The following is a 23,843-nucleotide window of genomic DNA, read 5'->3' on the forward strand; positions in this document are numbered from 1 at the left end:
ACATAAATGTGAGCTGCTTCTACTAATTCTGTTGCTGTTCTTTATGTTTTTACAGGGTGAGCTCATGAGGTAATTATGTTTCAGATCACTACAGCCATACAGAGCTACCAGGAAGTAGAGCCAACCTGCTGCAAACCTAACACTGCATTTGCCATCTATAATTTAACAATAAAAGGAATTATGTAATCCTACATTTACAACATGTAGAAAATTTATCAAGTAGCTGGAGTGCAGCCTAGAATTGTGATGCGTCGCACCAGGAGCCCTCAACATCACCGAGATGGTGAGGGCAATCTCACGGCCCAGGATCAATGCTTCTCCTTGGCTTGCAGTGCAGGTCTCAGTGACTTGCTCTCCATAAATGACCCTGCAGGATGAGTGTCCAGGGCGAAAGGAAGGCCTAGGACATGGACTCTGCTAGCACATTCACACTCACTCACTTCTAAGAACTGAATTTGGCTCTTGCTGCAGCTATATCCATTTTGGCAGCTAACACCATGGCTTTTTTTCCCCCCTTGCTTATGGACTTCTTTATATAATGTGTCTTTTATATGGAAAAACAATCTGGCGCAATAATTCTACACTGGCATCTGAAATGCTAAACATGAAGTCCAATTAATTTATGACTCATTCTCTGCCCCCTTCGTGAACAGTGTGTTCCTGAGCAAACGCCATCTGCAGCACTTACATCCTCTATACGGAGAGGACCAACCATGCCAGACATTAACGAAGGGGCAAAAAGGCACCGAAGATCCTCTGAAATCATCTTCCTGTTCTTTTGAATACATAAAAATAGGTTACTCATTTAGCAGTTTAGGTAAACAGAGTGTTATGAAAAGTCACTGGGGAGTAAGCCTTTATGATTTCATTTCTTGATCGTTTCCTGTCTAACTAAATAAACATGAACTTAAGTGACACAGATTCCGCTATTTTTGTGCATAGAACAATTTCTTTCTTTCTTTCTTTCTTTTTTTTTTTTTTTTTTTTTGAATAAGTTGATCTTCTTTCTCTCAAGTTCAACATATATTACAGAAAATGGTTGGGGAAGGCAAAATCTCTCAAGCACAGTAAAATTTGTCAAAACCTAATTTAAACAGAATTTTAAAGGCAATCAATTTTGATGCTTGAAGAGATGTAGGAAAGTGGGGGCGAGTGCTGTTCTGATAAACTGCTTTAAACCACTTTGAAAAACAGAAGTGAGATCAGGGGGAAGTCTCCACTCCCAAGATGTCAGTCCCGACCTCTAGAGCAGAGCTTTAGCTGAGGGTGGGAGGTGAAGCACCTCTGCACCGTTAGCAGCCATCYTTACCTCAGCAGAGCCACAGTAACTCACGAGCTGCTTGTCCATGACCACACACAGAAACCAGCACATTTATCAGTCCRTGCTTCATAATCAGTTGCTGCAAGTCTGGCCAAGTGCTGACTGTGGCCTGATCCTTCCCCGGTCTAGCTTCTCCAGACTACCTTTATTCCTCCCTGGCAGCTCAGAAAGCAGAAAAGCAGCTCTATCAAAATGACCTACAGACTTATAAGAGGGAGACATCCTCAGATACATTCTCCTACGTCCCAAGAGATGCAGAAACACTGAGGGAACATCTCCATTGATTGTGCCTGTGGAGTTTGGAGATGTGTCCTCTGCACCTACTGAAGCGGCACAAGCTTCTCAGTGCGGGGCCAAGGAGAGCAGCTGCAAAAGGGAGCCTTAGGGTTCATATTTGGCATCTTAGAAGGTAAGGAAGGTAACCAACAACAGCCAGAAATAGCTGGGGCCTTAAGCCTCCTGGAAACCATTCTGAAGCTAGTAAAAGTAAGAGGAGCTATTTGAGAGCTCCTCTTTGAGAGCTACCGAAACAGTTAAGCTGCAGCCTTCAGGAATGTCATCTCCTSACAAGTGGGATGTATTGTTTCAAATCTGAGCATACAAACACTATCTTCCTCATTGAGTGACTATTTGGGAATTCTGCTTCTTGCTCCCAAAGACGGAAATGCAATCTTCTATTTGCTTGACCCTGAAGACAGAGGAAGTTAGAGACTTTATTGATTTAACCTTAAGACATGGGAACTTCTGGAACATTGTCACTTCACAAAGAGCTGCTTGTTTTTATTTTCCTTTTCAGCCTGTGTGGGTTCTGTTTGCCTTATGGCCCTTTCACCCACCGTTTGCTACCAGCCTTGGACATCTGTGAGTAGCTTTGGAAGTGGTTGTCAGTTGAAAGGACATTCTTTGTGACTGCRTTCAAATCCCCATGCCGCTTGCCCTCCGGTCTTGATCAAAAAGCCTTCCTGCTAGATTCACTATTGACCATTTTAGTTCAGATGTTCGTTATTCCAGAGCGCTTCCAAAGTCTGTGTTACATCACTGTGATGAGGAGTGCTAAAAAAACACAGATGAGGAAAGTGGTAGCAATGAGAAGCTGGCCAACACTACAAAGCAGATGGACTTTGTGAAATGCTCACAGTAGACACTTACTTTTAAGAGCCTTTTTGGCAGCCAAGGGTCATTGCAGAAAGCACCCTTTACATGCAAAGTATAAAGCCTCAAGCACACTAACCAGAATCTTGAAGGCAAACTGAAGACATAAAGACAAATCCATCGTGGGACATTAGATTAAGGACATACCCACAATATTTGCAGAAAATTCAAAACGCTTTCTGTCACGATTGCCAATTCCCCCAAAATTAGATGAGGAATTTTAAGACTTATCTCCTGGGCTTGCTTATTGCCACACAACCCTTGCATTACCCTGTTTGACAACCACACTGTTTGCGCTCTCTTTTCAGCAGCTCTTTCTCAGATCAATGGATGCTCATAACTAAGAACCCTATTGTGGTAACTTATTCCATATTGTAGCAGATTATTTAACTGCATGAGGCAACTTCTGAGTTAGCAGCTTCTGCTCTTGACTTCTGCACTCACATAAACTGGGAGCAATTCCTTGAATAGGAACCTGCCACTCACCACAATGACATAGGCATGGGAAAAGGCAGGCCTGAAATACCAGTTGGCAAACAGGCTAAGGAGGCTCTCCATCAAAACAGAGAAAGAACATGACTTTTTTGGTAGCCAATACATTTAGCTGGAAAATGTTTCCTCCAGGGACAAGAGAAGACAGAAGTTAAAGAAGTCATTCTTTCCACTCCAGAGAAAAACAGGCCACAGTCATTGAGACCGAGGCCCCCCAGATCAGCAGAGCCATAGTCTTGCCCACCSCCAAATACCTAGGACAACAGTGACAGCCTTCAGGCCCAGCCTGCTCTCCTATAGTGCTCAGGCAAGGGAATTTCTCCAGGGCTTTCCCATGAAGTCCCGCACTTCTGTTTGGCAGCGCCTRGAAACTCCAGGCCTCAATTTAGAGAGAGCAAATGAAAGAAGGTCTTGCACATGTGATGGCGATTTTTTTGCACAGGATTTGTAAGAAGAAAAGAGGCCCTTTTGCTCTTTGTGCTGCTGCTGAGGCCACCAGCATTCACACTGAGTGTACACTTTTTACARCTATTCCTACTGGGAGAAAAGGGCAACCAGTAAAAGTGCAAACGCTGCAACAATCCTAGCAATGAAGYGGCTTCTTTGGCTGAATTGTGAATTCTGTCTCCTGCACTGAATGACAACATTTATGCTCTCACTTTTGCATGCAAGCACAGAATTGCTGGTGGTGTGTGCTGCATTGCAGGCACCCCRGACAGAGTGAAGGTCTGTGCCTGGGTGGAAAGAGGGACTTAGTTATACTGTACTCTATAGATTATTGTGATACCAAGACCAATGTTATAACTGCTGTAAAAAATGCAGTGGGTTAAGTCAATACGAGGCTAATGGCAGATGTTTTCACTTAAACTTCAAGGAAAGCACCGCTTATATGTCAATTTGGAATTGCTGTAATGAGCCAACAAGACTCCGAATTACATTAAAAGCAAATGCAGGAATGAAATCTACTGGAGACTTAACTGCTCTCAAGTGCATAGTTAGATCTCTAAAATAATAGCTGCAATCCTGCATAACAAACATGGCTTACTTGAAAACAAAAACTGGAGTTTAACCGTTAATTGCAGTTGCTTTTCATTCCCATGAGAAACTGCCTGATGTTTCTTCTTGGAATAAGTTCTCTATAAAGACATACCAGTGGTGCCCTCCGAACTATGTGCTGTGGGATTCCCACTACCCACTTCTGCTTTTTCTTTCCCCCCAGGCACGCCAGCACTGAGGTCCTCAAGGTCCCATCAGATGGATTTCCTATGAATACTGCTTGTGTCCTCCAACATTGCTGGGCTTTGTCTTGGGCTGGTTGCAGGGGTCAAAGAGGGAGCTGCACGGAGTGACAGGAGCCAAGGGAAAAATGGGAGCAGGGCAAAGAACAGTGCAAGCATCCAGGAAGGCAGGCATGCAGGGACGGATGAGCCAGCACTGGCTGTGAGTCATGGGAGATGGCCCAGGAAGCTTGGAGGGGGCCTGGGAGAGGAGGAATTGGTGGAAGGGAAGGCATCAACACGTCACAAGTTTCTATAAGCTTTTTTTTTTTAATTAACATTTAAACATATTTTAGAGTTCTCACGCACCTGTGAAGCAGCCCACAGTGAGGATTTCACTGGCTAACTCCAAGATCACAGAGAAGGGCATGGGGCAGTCTGGTCTGAGCATGCAAAGGGGCACACAGGTTCTTTATAAGATAATGCCCTTTTTTTGTTTTGCAATATACAGGAGCTAAATTACTGTTACCAGGTTTTTATCTCAAAAATTTATAACACATTTCTCTGCTTTGTACAATACTGTTCGCTTAGACATCCATTACATTGAGTGCACATACGCATACACATAAATGCATACTTCTACTACAATTTTTTTTTGTTGAGATCTCCTGAAAAGCACTAGGGCTGCCACTGCTCAGATTTATATTATTTCCCTCCAAGAAGAATTTTGAAAAACTTTTCAAACTATAAACTAGGTTCTGTTTTGTTCACTGGTGAGAACAGCTAGATAAATCTTGTGGAAGCAAGCCATTCATCTCCATGGAGTCCCCAGGGGCAGGGAATGACAATGCATTTTGGCCGCTRGCCTTTGTCTCTACCTGCTCTCTGCCCGAATCCCTGCTGCTCCGAGTGGGAACTGCTCAAGCCAGCTAAAGGCAGAGCCTCTTACGGAGCTCGGAAGGCACTCAAGCAATCAAACGGGAATCAGAAAAACATCAGAGTCCTGTTGGGAAGAGATTGTCCAAGTGTTCTCTGCTGAACTATATGTTGTTTCACATTTGGAAACGGTGTCAAGGGTAAACTTCCTCATGAGGTAAAATAAAGAACTCATAGGGAAAAAGAAAAGCAAGTGAAGAATCCCTGAAAATGTTTCAGAGTAAACACTGCTTCACTTACACTCCCTTATCTGCTCTGCCAGGATTGTGGCAGCAAAATGAACTTGGAAAGCAAGTGGAAGTAGCAAAGGTTTCCTCTTGCACAAAGACCTGGCTGCAGCATGGGAAGAGGCAGGAAGGGACAGATTCTTTCCCTGCTAATTCCTCACAGAGAGATCAAGCCTCTTCCAGGAGCCAAATCCCTGCAGGTGGGTACAGAATTAAGGTGGGCTTAAAAGAATGGCAGACAGCTGGAGAAAAGGCTTTGTTGTGAGCCAGCTTCCAGATTCTTGTTCAGGATGAAGAGACCCTGCAGAGGTAGGAGATGGTGCAGGAGTGGTGAAAGGAGAGAGGAGGACTCTTCTTCAGGCAGAACCTTTATGAGAACAGTCTCCTCTAGGTAATCTATTAATAACCAAGTTAAAAATGAAACCAAGTTACTTACTTTCTTTTCTATAGTTTAAAATTTCTTTCCTATCAAGTGCTTGAGTGTCACAAATGAAGCAGTGTTTGATGCTGTTGTTTACTTAAAGATATTTTTTGTCTGATGTGTTTCAACATCTCTGCCCAAATCCCTGGACACTTCTTACTTCCTGTATTATGCTYGTGTTTTGAAGAAAAGAAAGAACTTAATTTCATATTGTTTCAGCATTAATGAAGGATGTGACTTAGCACTGGGTACTGATACGTATTTTCCAAATTACGTTTACTCTCATAACTGAAGTTTTTTCACTTACAATAAGACTATCATTTCATGATGAAACATTTTCTAAATTAGAAGTAGAGCTTACTTTTTAAGTGATAAAGTGTCCATCTGCATGTGATAATTCAGCTCAGCCAGAAAAAGATTCTTGTAATGAACAAGGAAAGGGAGTTTTGGGCACAAAAATGCCAAAAATAATCCTGATGCAATCTAATAAGAATTTCCCCAAGATAGCTGGTTATATATTATCACACTTGACCTGCCATACTGCATGGGAAAACGTAATTATCAAAATGTTGGACGCCTAAGCTGATTTTTTTTTTTTTTTAGAGAAGTTTATGGAAATTCTGCATCATCAGACAATGTTTTCAGCATGCTTGAATTTAACAAAACATTTGGGTTCATGATTCATTTGTGCTGTAAAGCACGTAAGTTTTAAAAAGGCATTACATCGTGTAGCTAGTCAGAAAAAGTTTATACTCTTACAGGGTTCACGATGTATCTGATGACTTTTGGTGATTGTGTCCCAAACATGTCTTAACGTGGCAGGTCCTTACCAGATGATTTAACTATGTACAGTTCRTGCCCTGTCTCTCACGAGGGACTACAACCAAGACCATGAATACTTCTGATCTCTAATAATCCTTAATGTCCTTAATGCTGTAATCTCTAATGTCCTGCAGCACTTTCAAGTGGCTATTACTAGTGTTGACCATGTAGTACTTGTAATGAGTACTGCACAACACAGTGGTGAACAGCTGAGGGAAGGCCATCAGCATCCCAATAAAATCAGTAAGGCCAAGGAATTTGCTCTGTTAGGTGGAGCAGGAAGAGCCCAAGGGAGAGGGCAAGAAGCAGAACAGGCAGGGAGCAGGTGGCATATGTGGGATTGAGAAGTGTGGCTTGCAAAGGGCGAGAATAAGATTTTGTTTTTCGTTCATAAGAGGGTTAAAAAGTGAAGCTGATTTTTGAGGTCTGCAAGGTTGGCATGACTGGTCAAAGACTGAGGACAAGCCACATTACTAAGTTTATTACACTGGTATCAGACCACTGTAATTCAGAGCAGCCACAAAGGGATGAGTTTTGATGCATTGCATTCTACAGGGTTTTATGAAGGCAGTTCCAGCCTTGTCCACCAGCTGTATGTCTAATATTTAGTCAAAGTACAAGCTGTGAATGCTCTTAAACTGAAAACTGAGTTTAGTACAAAGGTAAAAGCTGATGCCATGCTAGTTTTGCCTTTATCTTCCTGAATCTCAGTAAATCACGGCAGCACCTAGTGAGCACAGCATGCAGAAGAGGCACTCTGCAGTGCTAGGGCCACAGCAGAGAAACTCAATGAATTCTTTGCTTTGAAATTCACTGCTGAAGGTGCTGGAGAAACACCCCATACCCAAAGTGATCATTGAAGCACCAAGCTAGAAGAGTTAGATCAAAATGAAGTACCCTAAGGAGCTACACACAGATCACCAGGACTGGATGTCCTCACTCCACAGCCCTGAAGGAGCAGCAACCAGAGACTGCAGAACCACTGGCCAAAGCATTTGGCCTCTCATTACAGTCACAGTGACCAGCCTTGGTGACTTGCCAGCATCCCTGCTCCAGAGGGGACCCTGGGAACTGCAGCTCCCTGATGAGGCAGCTGGGTTTCTTTGTCAAGGCTACAAGAACAGACACTGGGTCTGAGTTTGGTTTCCACATACAAGTTGGGCACATCTCTTTGAAATTACTTTCCAATCATTCTCTTTCATGTTTCAGACTTACCATTGATGTTTACAGCTGGCAATACTATAGACATCTTTGGTCTTCTGGTCTTGTTATGTGTGGTGGCTGGCAATAACAGGTGGTCCTAGAAAACAAGGGGAAAGATGTGTTAAATCTACCTTGGCAGCACCGAGCTGGGAAAATTCCACTGCATTCTCTGTTACAGGCATTCCACATAAAACTATTTACGACAGCTTAGCAATTTCAAACTGTTGAGAGAGTCTTCCAGAAGTCAAAGCAATTGCTCATGCTGTGCAACCAAGAAGAAATCTCCGTCGCATGTGGAAGAATATGAAAAAGCCTTGATCGTGTGGAAAGGGATGGAAACTGCTACTAGGCCCTAGTTCAACAGAGCACTTAYGTATATGATTAAAGTAATTTAACTTGACTTCTGTGATATTTAAACATGTGGTTAAGGGCTCTGCTGAACTGGAGCCTCTACTGCCAGTGCTGTTTGCTTTATGCATAGGTGTCATTTTGCTGTATCTATCTTGAGGTCTGTATCACAGGCCTCTTCCAGCAGGACTGCAYCAGGCAGGGTTGTGATGGGGTGCAAAATGTGAGCTCTGCTGACAAAATCTACATGGAAAGTCTGAGGCAAAGTGGTGTTTTTGCTAGAATATTCTATTTCAGCTGTGAGGTGACAGGGTGCAATAGAAATGCTCAAAGCAGATTATGTTTATATAATTAAATCTAGTTAAATTTCTATCTCAAACTGTAAATAAAACAAAACCTGCCAATCACTAAACATTTTTCCAACCTCTGTGTTTGCCCCTCTCTTCTATAATCCCAGTTATTACAAATTCATTCCTAGTGTCACTGGGAGGAACTGGGAACSCACTGGCAGTGGGTACTATCTATCAGGTCTAGCTCTCCTAAAAGCACCTCAGAGCAGCTGCCTTTCACTTCAAAACTGACACCCATCTCAAATAAATGAAAAATAAAACTTGGTTTGAGTTTCTGATATTCTCATCTCATGTTTTCTCATGTGGAAAACTACCACTGTACTTTAAAGAACTGGCAAGCTGGGCTTTACAGGAGCCCTTTGGTTAAGGGTAAGAAGAGACCTGTAAACCACATGGGACACAGCAGAGCTGCACTTTCTTCAGGACACAGTTGTTAGTTATTAGTTAGTTACTTAATTTCAAGATAAAATTCTTCCCTTTTTAAAATGTAGATATTAAACTGTTATGTCCAAGATTCAGGGTACTGAGCTACACAGACTCGCTAGGCCTTAAATACATCAGCAATATTCTATAGATACATTTCAGAAATATCACTCTGTTCTTTCCGCTGCAAAGAAAAAAAAAAAGCCAGATGACTAACCATGAAAAGAGAAAAGGATTTGAAGAAATGAAWCTAATTAAAACCATCTTTGCACCACAATTATAAACCCCATCTCACATAACCATTCTCAGACAACATATGTAATTCCCATTTCATTCCTGGACCACTGAGACAYGCAGCAGGACAATGAACTCCACAGAAAAGCTCTTCTGGAAATCAAAGGGGCACGGGTCCCAAGGAAGCAGCCTATGGAGTAGCTGTCCAGGAGTTCTACATTTTGGCATGACARGAGGGTTCTTTTTAACAGCGCTTTGGAAAGGTTTTCCTTGTTTGTTTTTTCTCCTTTTTGAATGCTCCCAAGAAGCCATAACATCGAGTGCTTTCTGGCAAAATAATCCAGTACTGCCTACATGACCACTACTATTTTTTTTGCTAACCTACTTGAAGACTGATAAACAAATGGATGCCCAGTTCTCCATCAATTCACCTGCTCCTCTTCTGTTTTACTGATGTAGTTTGAGCAGTGTGGGAAGGAAGGCCCAGAGACTTGTGTTTCCAAGGCAGATGGTGAGACAGTGAAGTCATTTCCACTCGTATTTGTGTATCCAAACATGCTTTGGAGTTTCCGTACAACTCCTCTGCATTTCAACACCAGCTTTGGGAGAGAGACCTATAAAATCCCCTCAGCTGTAGGTCCAAACTGCAGGAGCTCAAGTGCAAGATGTATAAATTGCCTAATCTCTGCTACAATGAACTGGCTGCATCATTGGTGCTTTTTCTTTTTTCCTAACCTGGAGTTAGGGAAAATTATCTATCTCCTTCCTGTCTTTAAGGTGCAGAAGTTTCTCTATAAGAATCAGTCCTAACTTGAGAACGTTTCATTATTACTCTCATTGAGTACTTGCATTATAGGTACTTGAGTACCTACAATTACTTTCATTGTACTCTCAATCTCTCCTTGGAAGGCAGAGATGGAGGCAAAATATTACACAGACTTTGCAGTTCAGGTACCCAACCTACAGCGTTCTGTTGAGCTCAGAAATCTTCAAATGGCCAGGAGTTTTATTTTTCAGAATTAGCTAATTGTACATACACAGCATAAATCAGTGTGAAGATTAGTGATTGGAAAGAAAATAGACATTTATAAGTATTGTTCAAATCTCTTTCTAACATATGAAACATTTTTTTGTCCAATCCTGTTCTGAAGGATGCTAAATTACACCCCAAGGGCTGCATGATGCTATTACTCATGCTTACTTTTAAATACTAGACAAAAATTCCCGAATTTAAAGTGCTGTTTGTGATGCTGACACATGGAACAGAGCTGAAAGTGAATAAAAGCAAATCCTACAAGCCAGCATCTGCTCCACGAGCATGAATGTCAACCAGAGGCAAAATAAATCACAGCTATTACCCACCAACAGATGGCTTTGGCTTGGGCCAAGATTTACACTTAGATGAGATGACAATTTAAATAGACTATTCAAACCTGAGAGTGCTGGCAGAACGACTGGAAAAATATCAGCCTGGAAAGACAATATTTCAAATGAGATCCCAGCCTCTCATTTTGCTTTCGAGCCTTTCTACAGTTTGGTGGTATTGAAGCCAGGTGACTGATAAGGAGGCAGAGACAGACAGAGAGATACAGATACAGGCTCTAAAAATCCAGCCCCAGATGCATTACTCTGGCATACAGAAACCCATTTTTTCCTGCAGATAAAATCTGAGCCTKTTACTTGATAAACTTCTGATAACCACCATGTTTGTTAAGTCTTTGCCACCACGAAACATTCAGGGCACTTCATAATTACAACTTAATCAACCAAAGTTCTAAATATTTAGAAATCATGTCCCCCTAGGAATCTTTGGATCTCTGAATCTAGAATCTTTCTAATCTTTCTACTCCTCTGGCTAATGCAGTGTCTGCAGATCTGGATTCAACAACACCTGGAGTTGCAATAAAGATTTTAAGGCTTCTTATATAAGATCAGCGTCAGGGCTCTACCTGGGATTAAGCTTTGGAGCCTTATGTATTTCTAACCCCCACAGCTTCAACTGGCAATGGAAATCCAGTTCCACCAGGTAGCATATTCCATATGTTAGCATATTCCAAAACTGTTGGCTCCTGGAGCTTTATCCCGAGTCTCGTGATTCATGATTTGTTTCTCAAAACCCCAGCTATCGAGACTTATGATCTTAACTTTCATTAAAAAAAAAAGTATTTCCTACTCATGGTTACGGAACACAGAGAAAACACCATTCCTGCATACCACGAAGCTTCTTCAAACAGAGAGCAAATACAGTATGCCAGAKGTCTTCTGGATTTGGGGAGTTTTGTTGTTGTTTTCTAAACTGTCATTGCTTTGTAGGTCTGACTACCAGAAGTAGAAACATTGCTGATGGTGGGTTTTGTAATGCATGATACCTAAGGCACGGTGCCCCAGCGACAGACAGTCCCCTGGGGTCGGCAGGATGCACCTTTAGAGCCAACTACAGAAATTCTCCCTCCATTTCTATGTGTTTGAAAGAAACAACCATGAGTTAATCTTGGCAGCAGGACTATGATGTAGGAAAACACTATTAGAGCTATAAGAACCATTTGGTTTCTTAGAGAGGAGGTGAGCGTACACTTGGGCAACTTCCAAGTGACATAGGGCATAAAAGAACTGATTTTCAAACCTCCTCAGGTCCTGCATCCTCCTATGAACTATCTTTCCTCCTATCCTTGATGTTACTTTTCTGTTGAATTAACTCACCTATTTTTTCCTTAGCGGTTGTGCGTAGGCATGGGTATTTTTCAAGTATTTTGCACGAAAGAATTACCTAAGTAGAAAATAATGAATGCACCTTGATTTAAATGCAGTTGTTGCAGCCTACTTAGCACATGTGTCTGTATAAATATTATTAGCTATGCTATTAAATCATCATGCCATTAAAGTGCCATGCCTCTAAGCCCTTACAGAGCAGTTCTGAGCAACCCTCCYCGAAACACAGCTGTCATTCAAGTCGTGGCTCCCTTCCTGCAAGGCATCTCTTGCATCAGGAAGATGCCAAGATGTTTRAACAAGCTTGGCGCTCCATCAGAGAGCCAGCTCCAAACAACCAAGGAGAACCTTGTCCAAAACAAGTGACGCTTGTTGCTTTACAAGGAATAAAAGTTCCAAGTAGACTGGATTAAAATACCAAGGGAAAATCTTATCGTGCTTAACAAGCTACGTGACAAAACATTGCAGCTAGCAAAACTACTTGCCAAAGCAGAGGGCGAGCGGAGCCGGGCGCCTCGGCACCGGCCAGATGTGTTAGAAGAAGAGTTCTTGCTGTAAATAAAATAAAACGTAGCTGGGCATGTTTCATCTCTGCTCATAACCAAGAGGCCATCCAGGGAAGCATGTCTTGATCTCTTCCAGCTCCATTTGTCACAGAAGGGATTCCAGGACCCTTTTCCAGCTATTGCTGATAGAGACTGAAGAGCTTCCTGCTGCTGAAGGGCTGTCAGTTCCTCCAAGCTGCCACTTTGCTTGAACTCTGCTCCCTTCAGTAACGTTCAACACGGACCGACGGCACAAACCCTTGCCTAGCAGCTACCAAGCACACCCAGCCAGCTCCAGAGGAAGCAGACACAAATCAAGYGTGCATTTACCCATAAAAACTGTGCACCAAATTTGTGTGTTATCTTTCAAACCTAGTATTCCCAAGCATCTTCATGAGATGACATTGGACCTTCTTTTAARCTAAGCTTTTAGCTACACAATGTCTGTGAAATAAAAATGAGCTCTTGGGCAGGCACGAAGAGCTGCAGACGTCAGAGACCTGCACAAGCTCCCTGAGGAGCTGAAGTTCTGCCAACCCTCAGCTGACAGAGGRGTTCCCAGGAGACTTCAACCTGTGACTTGCCAACGAGCCAGCCCCAAATTTTACAATTTTTGAAGATTTCCAAATGCCTCCTTGGACACAACGGAAGAYGTTCCCGAGCGTGGCCTAAAGGCTGATTCTCATTTACCTCAGCAGCTCCTGACACCGCCAAGCACTTAACAGGGATCAGGGCGTAAATGAGAATCAGGTCCTGCCATATCTGCTTCTGGTTTCCTCTGTCAGTTCGAAGAACAACCAAAAAGGACGTGTACGAAAGTTGACGAATTTGTAGAGGAAATGACTGCATAATTTTACTATTGACTCGTTTGGGTGATGGCAACCATATGGTGTCCTGAGGATACACCACATTAGACACACCAGATCATTTGAAAACACCAACATTTACTTGCACTACTGCTTTCACTCCCAGAGCACGTTAAACAGGGCAGAAACTGTAGACAGGAGGGTGCATTTGAAACTACTGCCATCCTACCAGGCTGGACTGTTGCTCTGTGAAGCCTGGGGAAGGTTTTAAAGGCTGGAGAGAGAAAAAAGAGCAGTTAAATCTCTACACAAACTGTGATTCATAACCACAACACTTGCCCGTGACACCCTGAACCGCCTGCGCTTGCCCATCCGCGGAGCTGGCGTGTCAGCATTTGTGCTGTTGTGTTTTCCAAAAGGTGACCCTTCCACCCAAGCGCATTCCCTGCTCCTGACATCAGGGGTCCTGGCGGGCAGGACGTGACACACGGAGGGTCACCCACAGAGCGGGTGGGAGGGCTGCACTGACCTGCCCCAATGCACAGGGCTTGGCCCTCCTTCAGCCCTTACATTAACCATTTAACACGGGTTTACTGCCAGTTTTGCATAGATTGGGCTTGCAGTTTTGCTCTACTCTGTGTTAGCCAACACAGTGATTTTTCAGCATATTGAAAGAGATGTCACACCTGAGAAATCACCTCCCCAAGCACAGAACTCCATTACTTATCTGTAACTCCTTATCTTAGGAATACTGCTAGAAATGGTGGTTTGCACCTGAGAATAGAGCTTTTTATCTGTAATTTGCTTCTACTTTTGTCAAAAGTGCCCTTATTCACAGCAACGCTGTCCCAACCCCAGTATTTCCATGCACAGGTGGCTTTTACAGCCTGTACTTTGCACACAGCAATGAAGTGACAAGATAGGCTTTTCATTTAAGCRTTTTACCAGGAATAGCTCAATCCCACAGTCAGTAAAACATCCTGCAGTATAAGATTACACCTTTCTGACATTCCCAGGCAATTTTTTATAAAATAACATTTAACTGTGCTCCGGAACAGCTCCTGGTCACTTTATCACTGCAAAAGAGAGAGTTGTTAACCACTTTAGTTCCCACACGAGAGACCCCCATGAGAAACCCTCTAATAGGGAAGTCTTTAGTGTCTGTTATTATCAACTGAGCTATTGCCAGGTGTGAGCTAAACCCAAGCTCACTGGGAAGGCCCTCTGTGAATCACAGATTCCCATGAAAAATCCCTCAGAGGAACTGAAAATTCACTGTATGATGATCCTGCTTTTGAGGGGGTTCTTCTTTTGTCTTCCAACGCAGAGCTGCTGCAGGTCTGCAAGCCAGGATCAGCTCTGGAGACCCTCACTAAGCTCTTGCTCAGTATAAAGGGACAACCAGTGGCAAAGGACCTTTCTGGACTAAGAACTGACAAGGATATGAAGACTGGCTGCAAACTGTGTCCTCTTTGCAGCCCACAAGTGGGGACAGCAAATACAATAAAGCAGAAACTCCCACTTCATTTTGGCCCTTCACCTTTTAGGCTGAATTTAGACAACATTTCCTTATGGATCAAAGTAACCTAAAAAACAGAAGCCAAAATAAAGTGACTTAATTGGAATATTTAAATGTTTTTCAGTATCTCATGCTTAGATATTTATTCAGACTCATTCTGCAGTGCCTCTCCACTCCTGAAAGATTCACCTCTGTGTTAGAACAAGCATCTCTGCAGGCGTAAGAGCAGSGGACACAGGTTCAGAAGATGACTTGGGGCAAATTAGGGCTTCCTGCTGCTCAAGCTGCTCCTCATTTCCTCTTCCTGCTTCACCTGCTTTTAAGGAAAACCTTCATCTTGCTAAAATGGCAAATTAACCCAGCAATGCCAGCGTTGTGGGTTAGAGGCTTTGTTTTGTGGGATTGGGTGTTTTTGGTTTTTTGCCAAGAGGGAGAGCTGAACCACCTTGCAGTTAATTTAACTATTTTGACTCATACAATAGCAGAGAGAAAAAGGGGATTCCAGGGCTGCGGGCAGAGGAAAGATGTGCAGGATGAGAGGAAGACTGGGAGCAGTTCAGAACCTGGGAACTACTGACCTTACACAACCACACTGAAGTTGGGTTCTACGTTCAAAAATACCTGCTCTAGAGAGGCGGGTAGTAGCACCAGCCTCATGAACTGTGCTCAACGATGCCCACATTGTGCCCAGAACAACCAGGGACAGCTGGACAGACCACATTCAGCTCATTCACAGTCATGGAGCCTTTCTTTCTTTTCACATGACAGCTTGGCAGGAAGCACATTTACCCAGAAATTAGAGAGAATTGACTCCTAGACCCTCATCAACGGATGCAGAGCCTCTGCTTACTCCCAAAGAGAGGACACGGAAGCCACTGGGTATAGGACAGGGTAGATGAGCATCCTTTCCACTCCTGGGGAAACCTGACAGTCAGAACACACTCCAAAAACTGCTATGTCCAGTGGATGCCCATGGAAAAGACCACGTGCACAGATAAGACGCTTTCTCCCAAACCACTTCCAGCCACTAAACATTTTCAATTGCTTCTTAGAGATTTCCTAGGAAATGCCTGACTTTGCCTAATTAATAGCTATTAACAGATTTCTCTTTTGCAAAAATTTCCAGGCTCCTCTTAAACCCACAGGAACTCATAACATCTGCAATATCTTTTGGCAAGGAGCTGCCCAAGTTGAACTCTGCTGCACCAACCATCACCTCCTGCTTGCTTCRGACCTGTCTCTGGATTTGTTTGCTGCCATTCCTTTCATTTGGTACCCTGCTCCGTCCCCTTTAGGTGCAAAATAACAGTTGTGACTGAGAAATGGAGTGAGAATAGAGATGCAAAAGAATCTCTCAATATCATAGCAAAGTTAGAGAACTATCAAAAGAATTTTTGACTACACCACAGAGTACAATATAAATAAAACTTAGGTACAATGAGTCCCCAGAGTCAACTTCCAAGATCAAATAGAAAATTTGATGGCAATATGTTGTTAATTAAGCCTGGTAATATGTTGTTAATTAAGTATTTATTAATCAAATACTGGAGGCACCTAGTGGCCCCGGGAGGGAATTCCTGTCTTCCTTCAAGAGTCGGAATACAAGCACGTTTCCCAGAGGAGAGCCCCACTAACTGTCTGCCTTACTGAAATATCCATCTTAATCCTCTTAAGCAAGTGACATCAGCAGCTTCTGAACAGTTTCACACCGCCTGGACTTGATCAGCTCCTCTCAACTCTTCCCGTTCCTCCACAAATCCGCCCTGGTGGAATTGCTTTAGGCAAAGCCATCCCATTCCCAACTTAGCTTGTCCGAATCACACTTTTGCCTTGCAACACATCCCAAGTAGCACACACTAAACACGATCAGCTTCCCGGTGGGAACAGGGACATCACAGCACAAGCTCAAGCCTAAATGCACTGATTAGGCACAAAATCAGGCATAGCAAAGCAAATCACATCGCAGTGAAGGAGAATAAAGTGACAACACTCCATTTTTCTGTATTTTTTATCATAGAAGTTCTCTTCTTGGTATTTTTCCCCCCCTTCCAAAGGGCTTATGAAAGACAAAGCCCATGCAAACAAGGAGGGCACAGGACAGAGACGAGAAGAATTCCAGCCAATTAAACTTTTCTGCAGAATTGCTTTGCAAGACTGAGAAGTTAAGAACAATGCATGCATTTGCTATGACGTAATTTTGGTTTGGCATCAGATTAAAAAAAAATCCTAAATGCAAAGTAAGAGGATGTGAAGAACAGAAATTTATGTTTAAGTAAACAGTTTTGGTTAAACTCTTGTAGGAAGAGTTTTAAGTTATTGAAAACACTTTGATAATTTGTGTTTTGCTTGTGGAAATTAGCCAAGCTTTAAGATAAAGTGGAAAAAAATACTGGTATGTGAACAGTTGACTTAGTTCRGTGCTGCTGTGAAGACAAAGGAGAAAAAGAATTTACATTGGTTGAAGAGCTGCTGTTATGTTTGATAAGGATCAGCTTTTTTTCTAATGGTTCTTACAATTAAATAAGCATCATAAAATAAAAAATGTTTGWTCTAAATTACTGGAAAACCATATTTTGACATTTTGTGTCCTTTCCACTGGCTGTATCAGCACAGAGAAACACTTCATGTGTAATCTACCCCACTTGAGTCTGTCAATTATCTTTGTAGACTTTACAAAGCTACAAGACACAAAAGGAATTAATTGTTTTATGACTACTACCCATAAAAAGACACTCCTCTAGCTTCACTGCAGCACAGCTCTGCTCTTGCATAGCAGCTGCAGGCTATTAGTTTTGCAATTGCGATCTGTAATTGCAAAAACATGTAATTTAGGTAGGGCGTGTGAATGAGATCCAGGAAAACCAGAAAGGATATAATCCAGATTCTTTGCTTCTCTGACAAAATGTTAACCCAAAGTTTCTATATTTGCTTGCAAAACCTCAGGTCTTCTACATAAGACAAACTCCTAGATTTATTACCCAGCTGGAATTGGAGCCCAAAGAGAGGATGCAGACTTAGAGTAGGGAAAGTTATTAACAACCACCACCCTTTTTCTCCCCCTTCTTCTGCCCTTGCAGGAACAGGCTGAAAGAGGGGCAGCCCTGGCACATAAGTAGGGAGCCAACCAAAGCAGAAAAATTACATGGTTTATGGCCATGCTTCTTGGATCCAACACTATRAGACAGAGTGCATCGTAAATCCTGCTCACTCTCTAGACCAAACTCTTCCTGGAGAAGCTGGATAGGGAAAAAAAGATATATATATATATATATAAGATTTGTAGAGGGATTTCTCTGAATGCTGGGTCAACGTCACGCTGGGGTTTGTGATCCATTTGCCAAGGCACTTATGGTCTTGTTGTTCCTGTATCTTTGAATTCAAAAGGAGGAGTGAAGCACAGTAACAGGTCACCCAGAGAATAAGGAGATTTCCACACTTAGAGGTTTTCAGAGCCCACCAGACAACCTTATCTAGTGCTGTCCCTCTCCAAATGGGAAGCAGCACCAGAGGGCTCTTCCAACCAACATTTCCAAAGTCCTTGAGGACTTTCCYTGAAATCTGGATAAGTCTGTCAAGATTATACTTGCACCTTACACCTCCCCCATCTTACTAACCCTTAGGTGACTCATGAAGAGACTGTATACAGAGCAATGTTAATAGCAACGGGAGCTACATAAACATGAGAAATGTTTAGAAAAAGCTACTGAAGTCCATATACTCTGCATGGACATTCTTCTTACGCAGCTAGTTCCTTGGAAAACAAAAGGCATCCTTTCCTGAGAAGCAAGAGCGCCCACACACACAGGTAGTCRGGAAAGCCAGAGCTATGTTAAATTCCTAATGAGAAGCAACTGTCTAATAGAATCAAGACTTCAGCATTAAAAAAATAAAAGTAATCAAAAAATAATAAAGAGCAATGAATTTGTTTGCATTGTGTTCTGTCCTAGAATGCACATGGCTGAGATCCAGTCAGGCGCTGAAATTGCTATCTTTGYGTTCTGCAGCAACAAAAATGATATAGAGACTCAATGTGAAAATTAAAGTATGTAAGAGAACTGCAAGGCAAGAACTGGACCRCCTGCAGTCGCCAGCGTGAAGGACTCATTGCTGTGGAGAGCTCAGTCAAACAGGCAGGATTYGAACACAGGTGCAGGATTCAGTCTGAAGGGCAACTCTTAGAAAGCTGTTCCAAACAACATGCTGATGAAAAGAACAATTAGATTTATTACTGGTGAACAGATAAATATACACTYAAAAGTTTTGGAATATCCAAAGATTAGTCAAGTAAAAACAGCTTAAGAAAGAAAGAAAAAAAATAGTTTTAAATTATTAACTCTTAAACTGCTGTTCTTTGTCACAGATTTTAGCCTGGTAACAACAGCTGACAGAAGATCTGAAAAATTGATGCCCTGAGTTCAGACACTGAGCAGATGCAGAAGACACTGCTAACTTGTCTCCTCCTGCCTGAGACAGCAATTATCTCCCAGCCTTGGGGAGCCTTCTCATCTTGCTGAGATGGAAACAGAAAGGGCCAACTGGCTTTTCCTGCTGTTGCATAAATACTGTTCATTAAGAAATGAGTCATGGTCAACAATTGGCTTCACACTGTCTKTGGAAGGAGCCACCAACCGTCAACTATACGGGAATTAAGACCGTGCTTCATTCCAWGCCCCTGCATCACATAGGTCTGTCCTGCAGAATGGCAAGTCCTATTTAGCAAACTTTCAGCAGCAAACCTACAATATATTAAAGATAAAGTGTTCTGGGGCCTGCATCAGGTCAGAAGCGGCAACCAATGCCAGGTATCTCTCTTGCACAAATGGGTGTGAGCAGATAACACAGAAAAAAACYCAAAGTTGTCTTCTGGATTTCTCAAAATGTCACTCATTTGGAAGCAAGGTGCAATCCTGGGAATGGACCTACCCGAAGACACGCATGATGGAATATCACGGAATATCCTCCTCCAAGTGAGGCTAACTTTTTCAGGACAGTATTTGATTACTTCCATCATATGGACTTTCATAAACCTCCCTTTCTTGATTTACCAGCAAGTCTCTGATSATGAGTCACTGGCAACACATTTGCATGGGCACTGCGTAGAGGGAGGGGAGACTGAAAACAATGAATGGCAAAACAAGAACCTCTCCCAGAGAATCAGGGCTAATGACAGCAGTGAACACAGTAACACTGTGAACTAAATTCATTGCTAAATAAATGCAATTAAAGTTACCTAGAAAGCACTCCAGTTCTGCAGTGCAAGCCGAATCTCAAYGATGCTGTTTGCTCCTCTCTGTCCCCGCTGCCGGCAGGGTCACCCCTGCCCAGGACTGCCCGAGGCGAGGCAGTCGTGGGTTGTTTCTCCTCTGGCACCGCAGATCCCGCTGCTGTCAGGGCACAGATGTGCAGGAAATGAGCAGCAACAAATCTTGCCTCGTTGCAGAAAGTTGGTCAGCTGCACAGACACGCAGCAGAGGGGTGGAAAACGCTCAGTGTTTAAAACACTTCTTATATCTCCACTTTGTGGAAAAAGCACCGTCTGGGTTAACGCTCCAGGGCTGCTGGTTACACTCAATGCCCCTGAAGATACCACCTACCCTGCCCAAGGGCAGTTCCTCACCACCAAAACAGCCTCAGTATTGACAAGAAATGAGACTCCAGACCACAGGTTAAAAGGCATTAGGGTAAGTAGAGGCAGCACCTTCAGCCAAGTTCAGGTCTCATTCATGCTGATGCTGACAGTGTCCGCTGGCAGGAGCAGCTCCCTAACGAACCTCCTTATTTCCCTATTGATCTGCTGTTTTCTCTCCTCTAAGTTCACTRGAGGGACTTATTCCCACGTTCTCACCACATACAATAAAGCTGAATAAGAAAATGCCTTTATACAGATATAACTCCCAGCAATGTAAATGCCACTGTCAAACCCACTGAAGCAGGGCAACAGGAGAGAGCCAGGAGGAAATGCAGCCAGGTAAGGGAGGAAAGAAACGCCGTCTCCAGCCTGCAGCGAGGCTGCATTTGTGCTCAAAAGCCCTAGGATCAGCCCCAAGAGGGCAATAACTTCAGCACAGGCTCCGGTGGGTCTCGGGATGTCTCACAGCAAGGACAGGCCGAGCTCCTCCACAGGCCGCGGCTGGAGCCGGGCTAGGGCGCCCGCTCCTCCGAATCCCACTGCCTTCTGCTCGCTCCAAACGTCCGTTCAGAGACAGGGGGTTTCAGCAGCAGGATGCAATGGGCCGAATCCAAACTCGATGGAAGTGTTTTAAGCTGTTCAGTGTGTTTTGCATTAYACATGCGTGCTGGAAAGATGTTCCTCATTCTGCAGATCCCAAGACATCTGTGTGGCTGAGGATTCAGCAGCTATTCATAGTTCCTTCTAATTAAGGAGGTATTCTATTTGATAATGGTAAAGAAGTTATCACCTCTGGTACTAATAATCTCAGTTAAATCAAGAGAGAATAAAGTTTATTTTCATTGCTTGTCTGCTTAACTCGCACTTATCCTGGGCTAAAGAGTTTCCTCCCCTTCTTGTCCAGGGCTGAGTCTTACTTCTAAATCTCACTTCTGAGTCCAATTTTGTTGCCAAATGTCTGCTCTGTTCGAGTCTCTAGCATTGCTGAGGACTTTGTAAATCTGTKCTAGAAGCAGACTCCATTTCATAAGGAGGAGAAATCTATAAACTGCTTTTCAAAAAATCCCACTTGCCACCAAAAGAAAATCTCAAATCCAAACAGGAAAACTACTGAATGAAATTCAGGTTTAAAGTGCACATGTAATTTAAGCTTGGGTGTCAAGGAGATATGGACATTTGACATAAACTATTCTCCCTTTATCACCTTTAAACTACCTACAGACAACATTCCCAAGGCTACACAACCTGCAGCACTGCTGAGCTGGGGGCAGCATCAGAGGACAGTGCACAAGGTCTGTGCAGGTTCTGAGCATCCTCGACCCACTGCCACTGCAAGGAGGCTCCTTCCTCCTCCCTCACACATTCCCCGTCAGCCTCTGCCAATCTCCAGGTGCTTCTGCAAGTCCCCTGAGTCCCCAAACAGCAGAAAAACAGCTACCTCCTTCTGCAGGTTAGTTTTCTGCCATCTCAATAAGATAAAATCCAAGGCAGATAAAATCTGCTAAAGAATGCACATAAATGAGGAAGCTGGTAACAGCAACTTCCATTTTCAATGGTGATAAATGGTTGAATTGGAGCATTCCTAGAAGTAGTTGAGTCTAGCTGGGAAAAGGAAAAAAAGAATCCGGTTTTGAATAGTGGTAAGAGGAGCATTGGGTTTGACTCCCGCATTGTGGGAAACCCATAGCACTAAGATGGATGCAAAGCACCGCACACTTCTCATCACCAAAAACTGGAGTTGTTCCAGAAAAGGCTTTTCCTGGTGACAACTATAGTTTGCTTAGATCCTAGTCTGACAGTTGACTGAGGGGGTCAAATCAGAGGGTCTGCTGTGGAAGTCCAGGGAAAGGGAGCTCCTTCTCCTGCAAGGATGACCAGGGCTCCTGGCTGCTACAGAAACGCAGCGCTCCATTGCRCACTCCTCGTCCTTCTTGGGATCATGCACAGGAATATTTGCCTGTGTGCTGCAGAGATGGAACGAACACGATCACAGGCACCTTATTAGACTGAGCAGMGTGAATGGACAACTTCTGGAAGGTAAGAGCATAGGGAGATGTTCTTTGCACGCTAGTCAAAAGAYGCATCGAGCTACAGCTTTTCCATCTCGCCAGTCCCCGCGCTACTGCTCTTTTCAGAGAGCAACGTTTCCTTCCATTAGTATTTTCTGACTTTCAACCTTATTTAAAGCTTAAAGACTCAAGCAAATAGAAGCCTTCCCTACTTACGGCAAGACTATTTTGTTTCCAATTTCAGCTTTCTGAGAGAGTCTGGGCTTCTTTTTAAACCTACTGAAGGAGATGGGCACCTCCAAAGGAACTTGAGCCCACATGATGGCAGGTACTCAGGATAAGTGGGGGAAAAAAAATCAGGAGGAGACTCTCCCTCTCCATTACGTATGTTAGGAAGCTTGGGTGATGCTTGCCAATTTGCAGTGCCTGGTAGCCTATAAAACAGCAAAAGCAGCGTGTGAAATGATTTAACAAAGAGACTCTGATGCCAAGAAGTCAAGGAATCAGAATAACAGATGAACACTCAAAGCAGAGGTTGGATGTGGCAGGAATACTGAGAAAGTGCACAGGGACGTGGTGCCAGGGATATCAAATAGAAATTAAYGTGTGAAGTCCTCTGTTGTAATCTGTCCACATTATCCTTGACAATGGCAACTAATTTAGACATATAGGGCTATGGGAATGGCTATAGTAATTATTTTCAAATTTAAACATTTCAAGTCTAATCATGCACATGTTGTTTGTGAAGGAGCAGTATCAAGCTCATTTCAACATTTTCTGCCAATATCCTGCAAAATGCAATGCAATTGCATTACAGAACCACAGAAGCCACATTACTATAAATGTGAACTTGAAAAGAAAATATTCTATTTGTAACACTTCACTAACCTGTTGGGAGTTTCCAGCCTTTTTAACTGTTAAAAAATACTGTATACTTTTAGATCAAAGGAAAGTTTTCCTGGAATTGAAACACAGAATAAAGATCTGAAGGATGATGTCTGAGGGGTTTTAGACACGTACGTACATGGCCGGACTCTTAAACACTGAGGCTACAATTGTTATGGCAAAACAACTGACCTCATTACAGGGAAAGCATTAATTGTACAGGCATTTCCAAAATAACACATTATGTTATTTTAAAATCCACAGGACCATGCTCCAACATGACCCCCCCCCCTTTTTTTTTTTTTGGTTTTCAGTCTGTTGTAGGTCTAATTCTAGACAAGGAGATGGAATGACTTGGACGCCACAATTTCTACAGTGTACCAGGAAGGTTTTGAACACCCCGAAGGCATCAACTTCTAATCCTCAACTCAAATACAGCTGAAGAYCCATTCAGCTTATCACTAACCAACTTAATGAGGGTCTCTGTAATTCCAAACATTAATGAAAATATGAGACAGGACAGCATGCAAGAGAGTCTGAAGAGCCCTTACTCAGTAAATCCTTCTAGTTTCACGTAACCCCAAACAATTAGTTT

General features: G+C 43.0%; 1 protein-coding gene across 1 annotated transcript in view; it reads right to left on the reverse strand.

Moving 5' to 3' along the window:
* Window positions 1–23,843, reverse strand: part of ATF6 (activating transcription factor 6) — a 71,053-nt gene that overhangs the window by 7,527 nt on the left and 39,683 nt on the right. The window contains exon 15 of the mRNA XM_026043768.1: window positions 7,804–7,888. Coding sequence (XP_025899553.1) covers window positions 7,804–7,888 — 85 coding nt within the window. The remainder of the gene's footprint in view (window positions 1–7,803; window positions 7,889–23,843) is intronic.

This window comes from Nothoprocta perdicaria, unplaced genomic scaffold, assembly GCF_003342845.1.
Source record: "Nothoprocta perdicaria isolate Ctin4 unplaced genomic scaffold, notPer1 scaffold_34, whole genome shotgun sequence".
Lineage (NCBI taxonomy): Eukaryota > Metazoa > Chordata > Aves > Tinamiformes > Tinamidae > Nothoprocta > Nothoprocta perdicaria.